This window comes from Lissotriton helveticus, chromosome 6 (assembly GCF_964261635.1).
Source record: "Lissotriton helveticus chromosome 6, aLisHel1.1, whole genome shotgun sequence".
Classification (NCBI taxonomy): domain Eukaryota; kingdom Metazoa; phylum Chordata; class Amphibia; order Caudata; family Salamandridae; genus Lissotriton; species Lissotriton helveticus.
Genome location: NC_136067.1, coordinates 889,349,738 through 889,364,533, shown reverse-complemented (window position 1 = coordinate 889,364,533; position 14,796 = coordinate 889,349,738). Strand labels below are relative to the sequence as shown.

General features: G+C 46.3%; 1 protein-coding gene across 10 annotated transcripts in view; it reads left to right on the top strand.

Annotated features, from left to right (window-relative positions):
- The window catches only part of KPNA5 (karyopherin subunit alpha 5), a 418,555-nt gene extending 405,975 nt beyond the window's left edge, over positions 1 to 12,580 (top strand). For all 10 annotated transcript variants that reach the window (XM_078648496.1, XM_078648499.1, XM_078648491.1 and 7 more), the window contains one exon: positions 10,074 to 12,580. In XM_078648496.1, coding sequence (XP_078504622.1) covers positions 10,074 to 10,261 — 188 coding nt within the window. In that variant the 3' untranslated portion in view covers positions 10,262 to 12,580. The remainder of the gene's footprint in view (positions 1 to 10,073) is intronic.
- The last annotated feature ends 2,216 nt before the right edge of the window (positions 12,581 to 14,796 follow it).

Below are 14,796 nucleotides of genomic sequence, written 5' to 3'. Positions count from 1 at the left end.
GTTGTAGCTCCTAGGGCCTAGCACACCCTAAACTACAACTCTAGCAAGGGATCAGTAGGCAAACATATAGTGTAGGTAAGTGCACCACTTACACCTCACTAGAAAGAGCATGTCTACCCAAGGAGAATCTACTGAGACTCCCCTTGTGGATGTTGACCCTCCACAGGTCAAATCAAGATATGCAGCTCTCAGTTTTCAGGAGATGAGACAAGTGTGTACCTCCAGGAAACTGAAACAGGGGTCTAACCCCACCATTCCCTTTCTGATAGGTCTCTTAGAGACTTATGATGCGAGAAAGCTTTCTCAGCTAGAGGGGACTATGCCAGCCTTAGAGGGTACCTCTGGGGATCCAGACCTCCCCAACATTGCCAATGCAGTTGAGGAGGAGGATCAAGGGGAACTCTCTGGGGACGAGGTAGACAAAGGTCTTGAGGTAGTCAGAAGGCTAACTAGGGCCAACTTAGACTTGCTTGGGCTAGGATCTGGGGGACCCCCAGTACTGACCCTAAGTAGGCCTAACCTTGGAGTTAGGAGAGATAGATCTCTTTCTAGGGACTCCAATAGATCTCTGCACTCTAATGCCTCTTCTCAGAGGAGAAGGAACTCTCCCCAGAGGAGATTGACTTCCCCTCAGAGAATGGAGCATGAAGCTAGGATGAGACAGGCTACTCTGAGGATTGAAAGGGAAGAAATTGCCCTGGCCAAAGAGAAGCTTGCCTTGGCTAGAGAGCAGCAGATGAGTGGGTTAGCTCCCACTGGTGGCAGCAATCTCCCAAGAGATAGAGAGAAGGGTTTAGATACTAAACGCCTGACTAAAATAGTGCCCCCCTTTAAGCAAGGGGATGACATCCAGAAATGGATGGCTGCTCTAGAGAGGGCCTGCACTGTGCAGTGCATTCCCCGGAGTCAGTGGGCAGCTATACTGTGGCTCTCCTTTGATGGTAAAGGTAGAGATAAGCTCCTCACTACAAGAGTGGAGGATGCTAATGATTACCAGGTCCTGAAAAATGCACTGATTGATGGGTTTGGTTTAACCACTGAGCAGTACAGGTTGCTGTTCAGAGACACCCAGAAAACTCAGTCTCAGGACTGGTCTGACTTTGTGGATTGTGCCACTAAGGCTTTGGAGGGCTGGTTGCTGGGTAGCAAGGTTACAGATTACACATGATTGTATAATCTTATGATGAGAGAACACATTTTAAACAATTGTCAGAACCAGTTGTTGCACCAGCACCTTGTTGATTCAGATCTGACCTCTCCCCAAGAATTGGGAAAGAAGGCAGACAAATGGGTCAGGACAAGGATCAAGCAAAACCAGAACCAGAACCAGGGTGGTCAGAAGAAAGCAGACCAGAAGGGTAATGTTAAGAGTGAACAAAATGACCAGAAGTCTTCACCAGGTCCCCAACAAACCAAAGAGGGTGGGGGTCAGGCTTCCCAGAAGAAGAAGAATCAAGAAGGCCAGTCAAAGAGGTGGTGCCAGTACTGTAAAATTAAGTCTCACTGGTTTAGTGAGTGCACCAAAAGAGGAGGACAAACTCCTGCCACTACAGCCCCTAAGGCAACTGCACCCCCTAGTACAGTCAGTAGTGGGTGTGTACCTCCCAAGGCATTAGTTGGGTTAACCTTGGGAACTGAGGGGTCTGACAACCTAGTTGGCACACTCACTCAGGCTGTCCTTGTCTGTACAGGGGATATGGATATGTCCCCTGATGTAAGTCCCAATACTTTGGGCAAATACAGGCAGACACCTTTGATTAATGGCAAGATGGCTCAGGCATATAGGGACACTTGTGCCAGTGTCACCATGGTGACACCTAACTTTGTGGACCCTGGACAGATCATGCCAGGTACAGATTTCCTGGTGACCAATGCCAGCAACGTCACTACCAGTCATAGTATGGCGATTGTGACTTTCTCCTGGGGTGGAGTGAAGGGACAAAAGAAAGTTGTAGTCAGTTTAGACCTACCAGTTGATTGTTTGTTGGGCAATGATTTGGAGTCATCACTATGGTCAGAAGTGGAGCAGAGGACTCACATGGAGATGTTAGGCTTGCCAGCACATGTGCTTGCTGTGACTAGGTCACAGGCCAGAAGATGCCCCACTGAACAGGTGCTGGATCCTGAAAGACTGGACCAGACACCTTCCAAGAAGAAGAGCAGTAAGGGTAAGGCGTTGCCTTCCCCCTTGCCCCAGGTTGAGGATCAGGTCTCTGAGGAGGCTGATCTGAGAGAGCTGAGGGAAACTGAGCCTAAAGAGCTTGAACTTGATCAAGTTGAGTTTCTGGGCTCAGGGGGACCCTCCAGAGCAGACCTGGGGAAGGCACAGTTAGACTGCCCTTCCCTTGAACCCCTCAGACAGCAGGCTGCTGCTGAGGCTGCAGGGAATGCCACAGGTGCCCACAGGGTATACTGGGAAGATGGACTCCTGTACTCTGAGTCAAGAGACCCCAAGCCTGGTGCAACCAGGAGGCTGGTCATCCCCTTGTCTCTGAGAGGTTTCCTTCTCACCTTGGCCCATGAGATTCCCCTTGCAGGTCATTTAGGTCAGACAAAGACGTGGGACAGGCTTGTCTCACACTTTCACTGGCCCCACATGAATGAGAATACCAAGGAGTTTTGTCGCTCCTGTGTCACTTGCCAAGCCAGTGGTAAGTCAGGTGGCACAACAAAGGCCCCCCTCATACCACTACCTGTGGTGGGGGTTCCCTTTGAAAGAGTGGGGATTGACATTGTTGGTCCAATGGAACCCCAGACTGCATCAGGGCACAAGTTTATACTGGTGGTAGTGGATCATGCCACCAGGTATCCTGAAGCTATTCCACTTAGGACCACTACAGCACCTGTAGTGGCAAGGGCCCTAGTTGGAGTGTTCTCCAGAGTGGGCTTCCCTAAGGAGGTTGTTTCTGACAGAGGTACAAACTTCATGTCAGGATATCTGACTGCAATGTGGAAGGAGTGTGGTGTGAACTACAAGTTCACCACACCCTACCACCCACAATGCAATGGGCTTGTTGAGAGATTCAACAGGACCCTCAAAGGGATGATTCATGGGCTACCTGAACCTCTTAGGAGAAGATGGGATGTCCTGATCCCCTGCCTCTTGTTTGCTTACAGAGAGGTCCCACAGAAGGGGGTTGGCTACAGCCCTTTTGAGCTTCTGTATGGGCATCCTGTAAGAGGACCCCTGTGTTTGGTGAAGGAAGGATGGGAGAGACCTCTCAAAAAGCCTGCAACCAACATAGTGGACTATGTACTTGGTCTCCGCTCCAGGATGGCTGAGTACATGGAAAAGGCATCTAAAAACCTGGAGGCCAGCCAAGAACTTCAAAAAGCTTGGCATGACCAAAAGGCTGTTCTGACTGTGTACCAGCCAAGACAGAAGGTGTGGGTGCTGGAGCCAGTGGCCCCAGCAGCTCTGAAAGACAAATGGTCTGGGCCCCACACCATCATTGAGCAAAAAGGAGAGGTTACCTACTTGGTGGACCTTGGAACTCCCAGGAGCCCTCTCAGAGTGCTCCATGTAAACAGGCTCAAGGCATATGTTGACAGGAAGGACATGAGCTTGCTCATGGCCACAGATGAGGGACAGGAGGAAGAGAGTGACCCTCTCCCAGACCTGCTCACTCAGAATCCTGATGATGGATCAGTAGATGGTGTTGTCTTTTGTGGCAGCCTCACTGAACATCAGCAACAGGATTGCAAGCAAGTTCTGCAATCCTTCAGACATATGTTCTCTCTGACACCCAGCCAAACGGATTGGTGTACCCATGATGTTGACACTGGAGACAGTCTGCCTGTCAAGAGTAAAATCTACAGACAGCCTGGTCATGTTAGAGACTGCATCAAAACAGAAGTGCAGAAAATGTTGGAGCTGGGAGTCATTGAGCCCTCAGATAGCCCTTGGGCTAGCCCAGTAGTTCTAGTGCCAAAGCCTCACACCCAGGGTGGTAAGAAAGAGATGAGGTTTTGCGTAGACTACAGAGGCCTCAATGCAGTCACTAAGACTGATGCCCACCCAATACCAAGAGCAGATGAACTTATAGATAAATTGGCTTCTGCCAAATTCTTAAGTACATTTGATTTGACAGCTGGGTATTGGCAAATCAGGTTAGCTGAGGAGGCCAAACCCAAGACAGCATTTTCTACCCCTGGTGGGCATTATCAGTTTGTGGTAATGCCCTTTGGTTTGAAAAATGCACCTGCCACCTTCCAAAGGTTGGTGAATCAAGTCCTCACTGGGCTGGATGACTTCTGTGCAGCATATCTGGACGATATTGCGGTCTTTAGCTCCACCTGGGAGGATCACCTGGTCCACCTGAGGAAAGTGTTAGAGGCTCTGCAAAAGGCAGGCCTCACTATCAAGGCCACTAAGTGCCAGATAGGGCAGACACAGGTTGTATACCTGGGCCACCTTGTAGGTGGAGGCCAGGTTCAGCCATTGGAGAGTAAAATACAGGCCATCCAGGACTGGGCTCCTCCAATCACCCAGACTCAGGTTCGAGCTTTCTTGGGCCTGACTGGTTACTATAGGAAGTTTGTCAGAAATTATGGGTCCATAGTGACCCCTCTTAATGACCTGACAAGCAAACAGATGCCAAAGAAAGTTCAGTGGACAGCAAGCTGTCAGAAAGCATTCAATGACCTCAAGCAGGCCATGTGCACAGCACCTATCCTTAAGAGTCCAGATTACTCCAAGCCATTCATTGTCCAAACAGATGCTTCTGAGTTGGGTGTGGGAGCTGTTCTGTCTCAACTGAATTTTGATGGTAATGATCAGCCTATTGCTTTCATTAGTAGGAGGCTGACCCCCAGAGAGAAAAATTGGTCAGCTATTGAGAGGGAGGCCTTTGCTGTGGTTTGGGCCCTGAAGAAGCTGAGGGCCTACTTGTTTGGCACTCACTTCACCATTCAGACCGACCATAAGCCCCTCTTGTGGCTAAATCAGATGAAGGGTGAAAACCCCAAACTGCTTAGGTGGTCCATTTCCCTACAGGGGATGGATTTTACAGTGGAGCATAGACCTGGTACTGATCACAGCAATGCTGATGGGCTCTCCAGGTATTTCCACTTAGAGCAAGAAGACTCACCTGGTCAAGGTTAGTTTATTGTCCCAAAGTTTGGGGGGGGGTCATGTAGGAGAGTAGGGTCTGCAATCCTATGATCACCCAGATTTTTGCTTTTTGCTGCACTGGTTTACGACTTTCCCTGGCTGTGGGCCTGCTAATCAGACCCACAGCCTAGCTGTTCTCTCTATCCAAATTGTACTCAGGTACTGAATTGGCACTGGGCCCTCTCCAAGTCCCTGTACCCAGGGCTGAGGTGCACCCAGAAGTCTCCCAGGGGCTGAAGCATGTATTGTGCCACCCCTGGACTGACTAACTAAACTGACACAACTGGCTGCACGACAGCTGGGGCAAGGTGGTGTACTCACCCTTTTCTTTAGATATAGTATACCTATATCTAACCCTAAAATGGACACACAGATCTCCTATCAGTCACTCCTATGGCAGGCCTTAACAATCCTGAAGGCAGAGTGCTTGGAATCGTGTGAGATGGTGCTCTGGCATGAGCTGAGCCTGTCTGCGGCTTTCGGGATCTATCCCTTAGCCGTTTCCATGATATCGCATACCATATACTATTAAGTGCATTATAATCCTCGCGGTTATATGCCAACTCTGGTATCGCTTTATCAAAACATGTCGAGTAAGGTGTCATACGAATTGGAATACTAACCCCTCGCCAATTCTGGCGACGGGGTTAGCATTCCACCCTTCTAGAGGGACACGACATGTATGTAACCTCTATCCCCGGTTAAAGTCAAACAGAGCCTCAGCTCCACAAAATGGATGCTGCCACCGAGACACAAGTCTGCCCTCCTGCTGCTGGGAGTCCTCCCAGAGCAGGAGATAAGGACAAAGGGTTTCCTGCCAGGGGCGGTGCCAGCACCGTCCCAGACAGGATTTTGTGTATCCTAGGTAGCAGGGCTTCAGAGGAAGGTGACTGCAAGTGGCACCCCGGTGCTCACTGTGCATAGGCCGGCTGAAACCAGTTCCAGGGGCACTCCAGCCCCTGGCCTGGGGAAAGCCCGCCAAAGGAGAGGGGTGTAACCACCCCCCTCCTAGTCCCACCCCTAGGGCAGGACTTAGTCGCGTGCCAGCCCCCTTTTCCCAGATAAAGGTAGGAGCAGGCCCCCTTCCAAATTAGATCATCTTTGGAATCAAGACACGACTTTCTACGAAAGGACATCAAGATTTCTTCTTCAAGATTCTCCCTTGTGACTAAGGAGTAGTCACCCTGCATCCACAGGCACCATCCGAAGAACACTGCGGTCTGCTGTAAGTCCTTCCTCCGGAATCCGACTGCCCAGCTCGACAAGACCCGGCTTCCCTGGCACCTCCGACCTCTACTCACCTCTACAGCCAAGCTGAGAACCGTGAGTGCGACGAGACCTCAAGGGACCGACTATTGCCAAGACTGCACGACTTCTGCACAGCAAGCCCGCCGAGTAATCTCCTGGCGAGTGCTTTGGGGTCCGAGAAGCCCCAACCCTGAGCAGCTCCAGCACCGAAGAGCAGCCCCCCAGCATCTCCACGATCGGCGTGGGGCCCTTCTGCTTTTTGCTGCTCACCGCGTTGTTTGGCTACTAGCCCACTGGCTTGTGGCCTTCTGAACGACGCCCGACGACATCACTGCTGCTAGTCTGGTTGCTCCAGACTGGCCCTTGCTCCCTTCCAGAAGAGGAGCACCCCGGACCCTCCTGATCCACTCAAGACGCCATTTTGAGTCCACCGCGTGGGCTTGAATTAGCCAAGGCTTTGTTGCCCAATCCTGGGTTCTTCGACGCCGACAGCTTCATCCATCGTGGGACAGCTCGCCTCTCCATCCTGGTCGCCGACAACGCCTCCTGGTCCGTGAGATCTGCAGAGCACAGCGTCGCCCACTCACCTAGTCGAGGTGACTACCATCCGGTGCCCGCCTGGTGCCCACTGACTACTGGCTAGTAGTCACGAACTTGGTCCCCTCTGCTTTCAGGTGTCATCCATCTTCAAGATCCAGGCTTGGATCAACTCGAACTCTCTTCACTGGTCGCCTGCCAGCATCTTTCTTCCAGGCTCCTGGTTCGTCGACGAGGATTCCCGACGTCTTTTGAGACCTATGCAGCTGCAGCCCCTGGGCTAGGTAACTTCGGCATTTCGGTGCCCCAGCATAGCCTCACTATCCAAGGGTCAGGATCCACTGTCGTTTTCTTCCTACCAGGTCGGGTTCGCCCGTAAACACTAACTTTAACTTTACTAGCTATCATAGACTTTGTCCCGCATCCCCCTTGAGAGTGCACACTCTGCACCCGAGTCCCCTGGGTCTCCTAGAAGTAATCTAACGATTCCATAGTCAAGTCCTAGCGATTCCAAAGCCTATTAGTACTGTACTTACCTGCTCGTAATTTCGCATTCCACTTTTAGAGTATATGGTTTTTCGTGCCCCTCGGGCATTTGTATATACTGTGCTAACTTAAGTATTTTCGTAAGAGTTTTGTTGTGTGCCTAGCACCCTGTCCTCATAAAGAGTACAGGGCTGTTGTGATTCTAATAAATACACTGTTTATTTTCATAACACTTGTGTGGTGTCCTTTCACTGGGTGTTCAAGGGGTAATGTGATGGTAAAACAGCTGGCTTAACACGCCCTCTAGAGTCTTAGCCTTAGACTGCTCGTATCCATGCTACTAGGATAGCTGGTCTATAAGGTTGACTTACAACCAATCATCAATAAGGGTTGTTTGGACTGATATATAGTGATCACTAGAATAGTGAGCACTGCACATCAGGCCAACTTCTCACAGGCAGTGTCAGCATATTTTTTTTCTATTATGTAACAGACAAAATGCATGAGCTATACATTTACATGTACATATTTATACTCTTAATTACTATCCTTTTGACCCCTGCTGTTCGTAAACAATCTTAAGAGTGGAGCTGATGTCCATGAGCATTGTGGAACAAGGGATGAGTAACCACCCGTCATGAATCAAAATTTCTTTGAATAAAAACAACTTTTAGTGTCCAGGCCTAACACCATGTGACAGGAGTATGCAATTCATGTGAATCTGCTGCACTACAAATTACCAACAGATGCTTACATTGTGAATACCATATGTGGCGATCATGCACACGTTAGTATTTTATCCTTACTATTAGAATACTAGACCATAAATCTGTCTTACACACACTATAAGAGAGTTAGGGCTTCATTGTTTGCATACAATCAGGCTTGGCTTATATGTAACATGTATGTATTATACAGAAAAGTAATTTTATGCCCCTGTCATGTCTAGGAACAACGTCTTATTCCTCAGCAATTTCAATTAAACATCTGTCGGATTCTTCTGAGTACTGATCACAAAAGGTCCAACAAAATGCAGTTTAAGGATAGTAGGACCTTGGCTGAAAAAACATATTTACAAAAGAACAATTGCTAAAGTGTACAGTTGTGAAACAAGTTGTAAGCAAAATCATGTAAACCAGATTCAAAACGTTCTGTCAGAAATGTTCAATGTGTTACTTGAGTATCTGGTTGACTATCTCTAAATGACTGATAGTGGTTATGAGTTAAAAAGGATTCATTCCCGTAACTAATTTGGCACAGAAGACACTCAGAAATGGTGTGAAAACTTGCTTTACCTGTCAGGTATGACTGTTGGAGCCCCATTGAAACAAATAATGTTTTGCATTAATGGCCAGACGTACACAGAGTATCCAGTTGGGATCATTCGTATCACAGACTAGTGGGCTGGATAGGGGTGTTCCGCAGGGCTCAGTATTGAGCCCCACACTGTTCAACGTCTATGTAACACCTCCGGCGGATATCATCAGAAGCCACGGGTTTGGGACCATCTCCTATGCGGACGACACACAGCTAATAGTCCCCATTGAGGATGATATTATATCAACTCAACGGAAATTCAGAAGCTGTATGTCTAGTATTGCTGTCTGGATGAGGAGACATTTTTTACAACTTAACTCCTCAAAAACTGAAATTCTGATTTTTGGAAAGGCCGATACAATCTGGTCCCCTGAGTGGTGGCCACCCGAGTTGGGTGAACCTCCGCCACCCAGGAAGTGGGCGAAGAATCTGGGTGTAAGGATTGATGATGAATTATCCATGGAAGAACAGGTTAAGATAGTCTCCGGTACGTGTTTCGGCACAATGAGGATGCTCAGGAAAATCTTTCCCTGGATTCCGTTAGCAGCAAGGAAGACCCTAATCCAGTCTCTCTTGGTGAGCCGACTGGATTACGGCAACACGCTTCTGGTGGGTATCCGTGAGGACCTGCTGACATGTCTACAGGTGGTACATAACACCGTGGCCCGCCTTGCCTTAAATAAGCTGCCTCGAACTCCATCGGCCCCTTTGCTGAACCAATTGCACTGGCTTCCGGTAAGGAAACGAGCCGTCTTGAAGATGCTATGTGTAGTGTTCAAATCTCTTCAGGGGAAGGGACCTGTGTATCTTAGTAACAAACTCAGGTGGTATTAGCCAGGGCGACAGCTAGGATCCAGCAATGCCCACCTTCTGTGTACTCAGAGAATACACAGAGTAAGAAAGGGTGGCAGAGCTTTCTGCCATCTAGCTCCGAGATACTGGAATAATCTGCCAGCAAATATCAGGGCCTGTAGCGACTTACCTACTTTTAAGAAATTGTTGAAAACCTGGTTGTTCTAGATGACCCTGCCGCTCTGTGCTTTCTCCCATAGCGCCGAGAGATCCCCTTGGGGATGATTCGCCAGCGCTTAAGAAATTCACACATAAATAAATAAATAAATAAAAATGACAAATCCAAGGTATGACTTTCATAGTAAAAGAGTGATCAGTGCTCAATAATAAGTTCACACATACATTGTATCATAACCTTTTACCTCATATTGTAATACAAATAAACTGGTAAGCAGTTCCAAATGAAGGGTTGTTTTCCAGAACGCTGTATTATGTATGGAAATGGATAATCATCACAATTGTTATTATTAACAATGCGAATGTTCAAAGAGTGTCTAAAATCTGCTATTTTCTTCTTTAGGATTAGACAAAATTGAATTCCTACAAAGCCATGAAAACCAAGAGATCTATCAAAAGGCATTTGCTCTCATAGAGCGTTATTTTGGTGCTGAACAAGAGGACGTGAACATCGCTCCTGAAGTGGATGAAAAACAGCAGCAATTTATATTCCAGCAAGCCGATACTCCAATGGAAGGGTTTCAGCTTTAAACTTTAAAGACCAAGTGTATACGGGGGCTGTGATGGTAAAAAAAAATCCAAATTTACCATATGCGTCTTTCAGTCTATATTTGCCCAGTCGTGTGTTCTTCAAATGGCACATATATTACTGACAGAGACTCATCCTGGTCAGCCATTTGGTTTGCCATCGTTCCGAGAAAACAAGGCTAGAAATGGTAAACCTCCTCATCTAGACAGGCATGCATGCCAACAAATCTGGTGAAGTCCCTCTTTGAAAATGGTTGCGTCTGCAAGAATATACGATAATGTATCTCCAATTAAGGGGTGTCTTTTTAGATGCCACACCTTGGCAGGGTGTGGGGGAATTTCAACATTTTGGATGAAATTTCCTCTGAAGTTACCCTTCTAATTTGTCGGGTCCTATGTCATATACAGGCACTTTTGTGGTCTTTACCCTTCCCTGGTGGAGAACTCTAAATTTGATGCAATTTCCTCCGCCATCTGTTTGAACCTACACCTCATTGAAACATATGTAGCTTCATTATGAGCTCTCCCATGTGTTTCCAAAGTGAAGGAGAGATAGTAAAAGATATGACAGTGTGTTGTAGAGTAGGAAATGTAACCCTTGATCTCAGTTAATTGTAAATGTTCTTTATATTTATTTGTTTTTGATGTTTGGTTCTGATTTCTGGGTGCTCATATCAGGTGTTTTTTATAAACAACTATGTTCAAAATAAAAAAATAAAAAATGTTGGGGCGGTAGAGTCACTATAAAAACCCCTAAATGGAGGCAGACCACGACGCAGTGCGTCTGTGATTTTCTTTTTTCGATAGGAATCTACCTTTCATTTCGAAACAGCCAGGATTAGGCATAATATTGATTCTGAGTTTATTCACTGCTTTAAAGCCCAATACTGTCTTTGATTTTGTAGACATCTGCCTTGAACGTATAGTCTTTACAAAACTTGTATAAATCTTCTCAGATATGCTGACTTAGAATGCAAGTCTTAAATGGGACTCAAACGTATGCTTAATTTGGGCTAAACTTTCAAATCGAAGGCACAATGGCACCAGCAATATGAATATTTGTTCATATGGGCAAATGTTTTAAACACATTCATAATTTCTAGAAATGCACCACTGTAATACAACATTTATCATTTATCTGCTTTTTCCTGTAAGAAATCTGCTCAGATTGAGTATGATTGTAGCAGTTCCTGTTCTGCAAATGTGGCACTAGCTCTTTCAACATCAAAACTGACAAGTAAAGAGTTTGTGAAAATATGTTCTACTTGGATTATCATTTGGTCAGAGATCTTAAGTACAAGTTTGTTTTTATGTGGTAACTTTTATTTTGTGAAACTATTGATCATCAAAAGTGTTTGCTTTACCAATCTTGTTTACATGGATCTGCTATATTGTTTTTGCAAACCAAAATTTTGTAACCTAGATTAGACAGGTCATTTCTGGAGTGTTTTTTGTTAATTGAGGTTATGCTTTGAACTGTTAGACTGTCTGGCTCTATTATTTATATCTATATGTATATATAGCTAAGTGAAGTTAATCTCATGAATGCTGGAGTTGATATTTTAATAATCTGTAAAAATACCAGCACAACGCTCAGCGAAGAACATGCTACTTTATAGCATTACATACGTGGTTGATCTTAAAAGAAATTGGCAGTGAAAAAATATTTTAACGGCTCATATTATTTTTGCCATTTTCAATATACCATGTGAAACTATTTTCCTTAAACAGTAACACGAATGGACACATGTACTACCTGTGTATTATACAGTGCAAAAAAGAATGCGCCATGCTCTGTTATAGGGGAGCTGCGTGAAGGTGCGGTGATAATACAGGGATCGTGTCAGGAAGCCATTCATCAATGCAGTGTTTCAGCAAATTAATCCTGTGTAAAGTTTTAGGTACGGGGTGCATTCATAGAGCCCCCAATCTCAGGAAATGCAGATTATTTTGCTACCAGTGTGCTACACATAGAAAAATCAACATTTTAAAATTGCGGTGTTCACAGTTGCTACAGAACCTCTAAAGGAGGTGACAGCTTGACAACTGGTGTAATCTGTATAGCCATCCATCCATCTATCCATATGTATATCCCAGTCTGAGAAGATAGTAGGGAGAAAGTTCTCCATTTTATATTCAATAACAACCATAGCAAACAACCACTCCCGGTGGTAATAAATCTAATAAGTACAATTCTTAAACTGAACCTTTCAAATGTTTAGGCTATGGGGATTAGTCACCTGTCTTGCAATATATTAAATATATTTTAACACTAAACAAATTTGGAGAAAGGAAGGATAATACCTTGATGATTTATATATTCTAATCAACTTAACAAACTTTATAATACATGTGTTGTGCTGTTGGATACTTCTAAGCTCAGATTCCTCACTTTTAGAATATCCCCAGGTGCCAGACTGGATCCTGAAGATTTCCCAGCAGTGTTGCCCCCTGGTAGGTAGCTCCAAGCGGCACCATGGTGTCTTCATCCTGTGCCGGAAGCGATGATGAAGCTGCATTCAAACACCACCCATGCATGTTAATATCATTTCCTTTCTTTCGCTATCAGTTGACACGTTTTTTATTACAAAATAATTTTTTCCCAGTGTGCATGGGAACTATGTCCTCCACTAAAATCTTTATGGTTTAAGCCTTGTAGAGACTGTCGGAATCAAATGTCTGTGACGGAGCTATAGGAGGTGTCTCTCTGGTGTTTGGGTTTGTCACTGGACTCTAAGCCCTGTGAGGAGTGTACCCTTATGAATCCAAAGGCAATCCAGGAAGATAAAGTGAAGCTTTAAGCCGCCAAACAGCTAAAAAAGTCTTGGAAGACCTGCTTCAAGTCGAAAGTCGAGGGTGCGGACCCGTACCAGAGGACATTCCCACAACAAATCCTTGTCACTGCCCAAGTCTTTTGGTAAGTCAAAGCAGAACAAGAAGGCCAAGCTGAATTTGCTTCAGCCCCGTCACTCTCACTTGAAAGCTATTTGTTGGGGAGATATAGTTATGCTTCACGGGACATGGGAGGCGAGGTCGTGCAGGAACTCCCTGAAGAATACCGGGCTAACCTGATTCATTCTTCCCAGAATGATCAGGATGTTGCAAAATATATAATCCGGCCACTGCTGACTTTATGGGCAGAGCACTTAGAAAAAGCATGGTTGTTCGGTTGCATACTTGAATGAGGTCCACAGGCTTCTGGGGTGATGTGCAAGCATCTTTAATGGACATTCTTAGAACGCTTTAAAAAAGGCCAGGCTACTGCACGTTCCCTGGGCCTTTCCACCCCACAAGACAGTTTTGCCCCTTTAGTAGCTGCTCCAGAAGGTTGGCATACCAACACCGCCAGGGATCACCGCCCCTGCAGCAGGGACCCTAGTTCTTTTGGGGTCAGGCAGGGGTCAAGCATACAATGCCCAGCAGATCAGGGCATCTCACTTCCCAGTCTCACCCCCTTACAGCATAAGCCTCCAAGATGCTTTAGTTTGCCCTTAGTGGTACACGACCATCAAGTGGGAGACAGGATCAGATATCCCCTCCAAGGTGGCAAAAGATAATATCCGGCACGTTGGTCCTTCAAATTGTTCAATTATGCTGTGCCCTGCAATTCACTTTAGACCTGTCATACCTCCCACCCACATTAGAACAGCTTTCAGAGGAGCTTTTATCCATCTTGTTTCAATAAGTGCAGACTGTTTTGGCCGAAGAAGTCATATAAAGGATCCCCAGCCCCAGCAATAGGGATTGGCTGTTAATCCCGCTATGTCCTTGTGCTGAGAAAGCAAAGTGGCCATCATCCCATTTTAGATCCCCACCTTATGAATGACTTCTGGCAAAAAGACAAATTCAAAATGCTCACACTGGCCCAGGTTCTCTCTGTCCTGGATCCAGTCATCTGGATGGCGACTTTGGACCTACAGACAGATGCTACTTGTGGTTTAAGGTGTGTCTGGAGTGTTTCTAATTTGCTATGCTCCCCTTCGGCCTAACGGATGTTCACAAAAGTAATGGCGGTAGTAGACACCCATCTACTGAGGTTGGGGATACCTCTTTTTCTCTACTTTGACAGCTGGCTGTTGAAGCTGGGCTACCCACATTCAGTCATACCAATTCCAGAATACAGCGAAACTCCTGATATTGTTGGGTTTCACTGTCAATGTACCAAAGTCATACATGAGTCCTTTGCAGAAGCTTCCTTTCATTAGTGGCATCCTGGATACAGGCAGTTTCTTTCCTTCCATCCACCCTGTGAGTCCTGGACATTTGGACTGTGACCCCTTTCAGCCTCAGTCCTGGTTTCGGTGAGAGTGGCTCTGAGGCCTTGGGACTCCTGGCATCTTGCCCGTCGACTGTATCGGTGGCATGTGAAGGATGTGCAGTGGAACCTGCAGTCTCAGTGGGCCCAGTACCAGGGGACTCTATCTGATTTCATCCATATTTAGTAGGAAAATGCAAAAGACTTGCAGAGGTGGCTGAGCAACTTGACCAGCAGTAGACCCCTCTGAGCCATTCCACAGACCCTCACCTATGTAAATCTT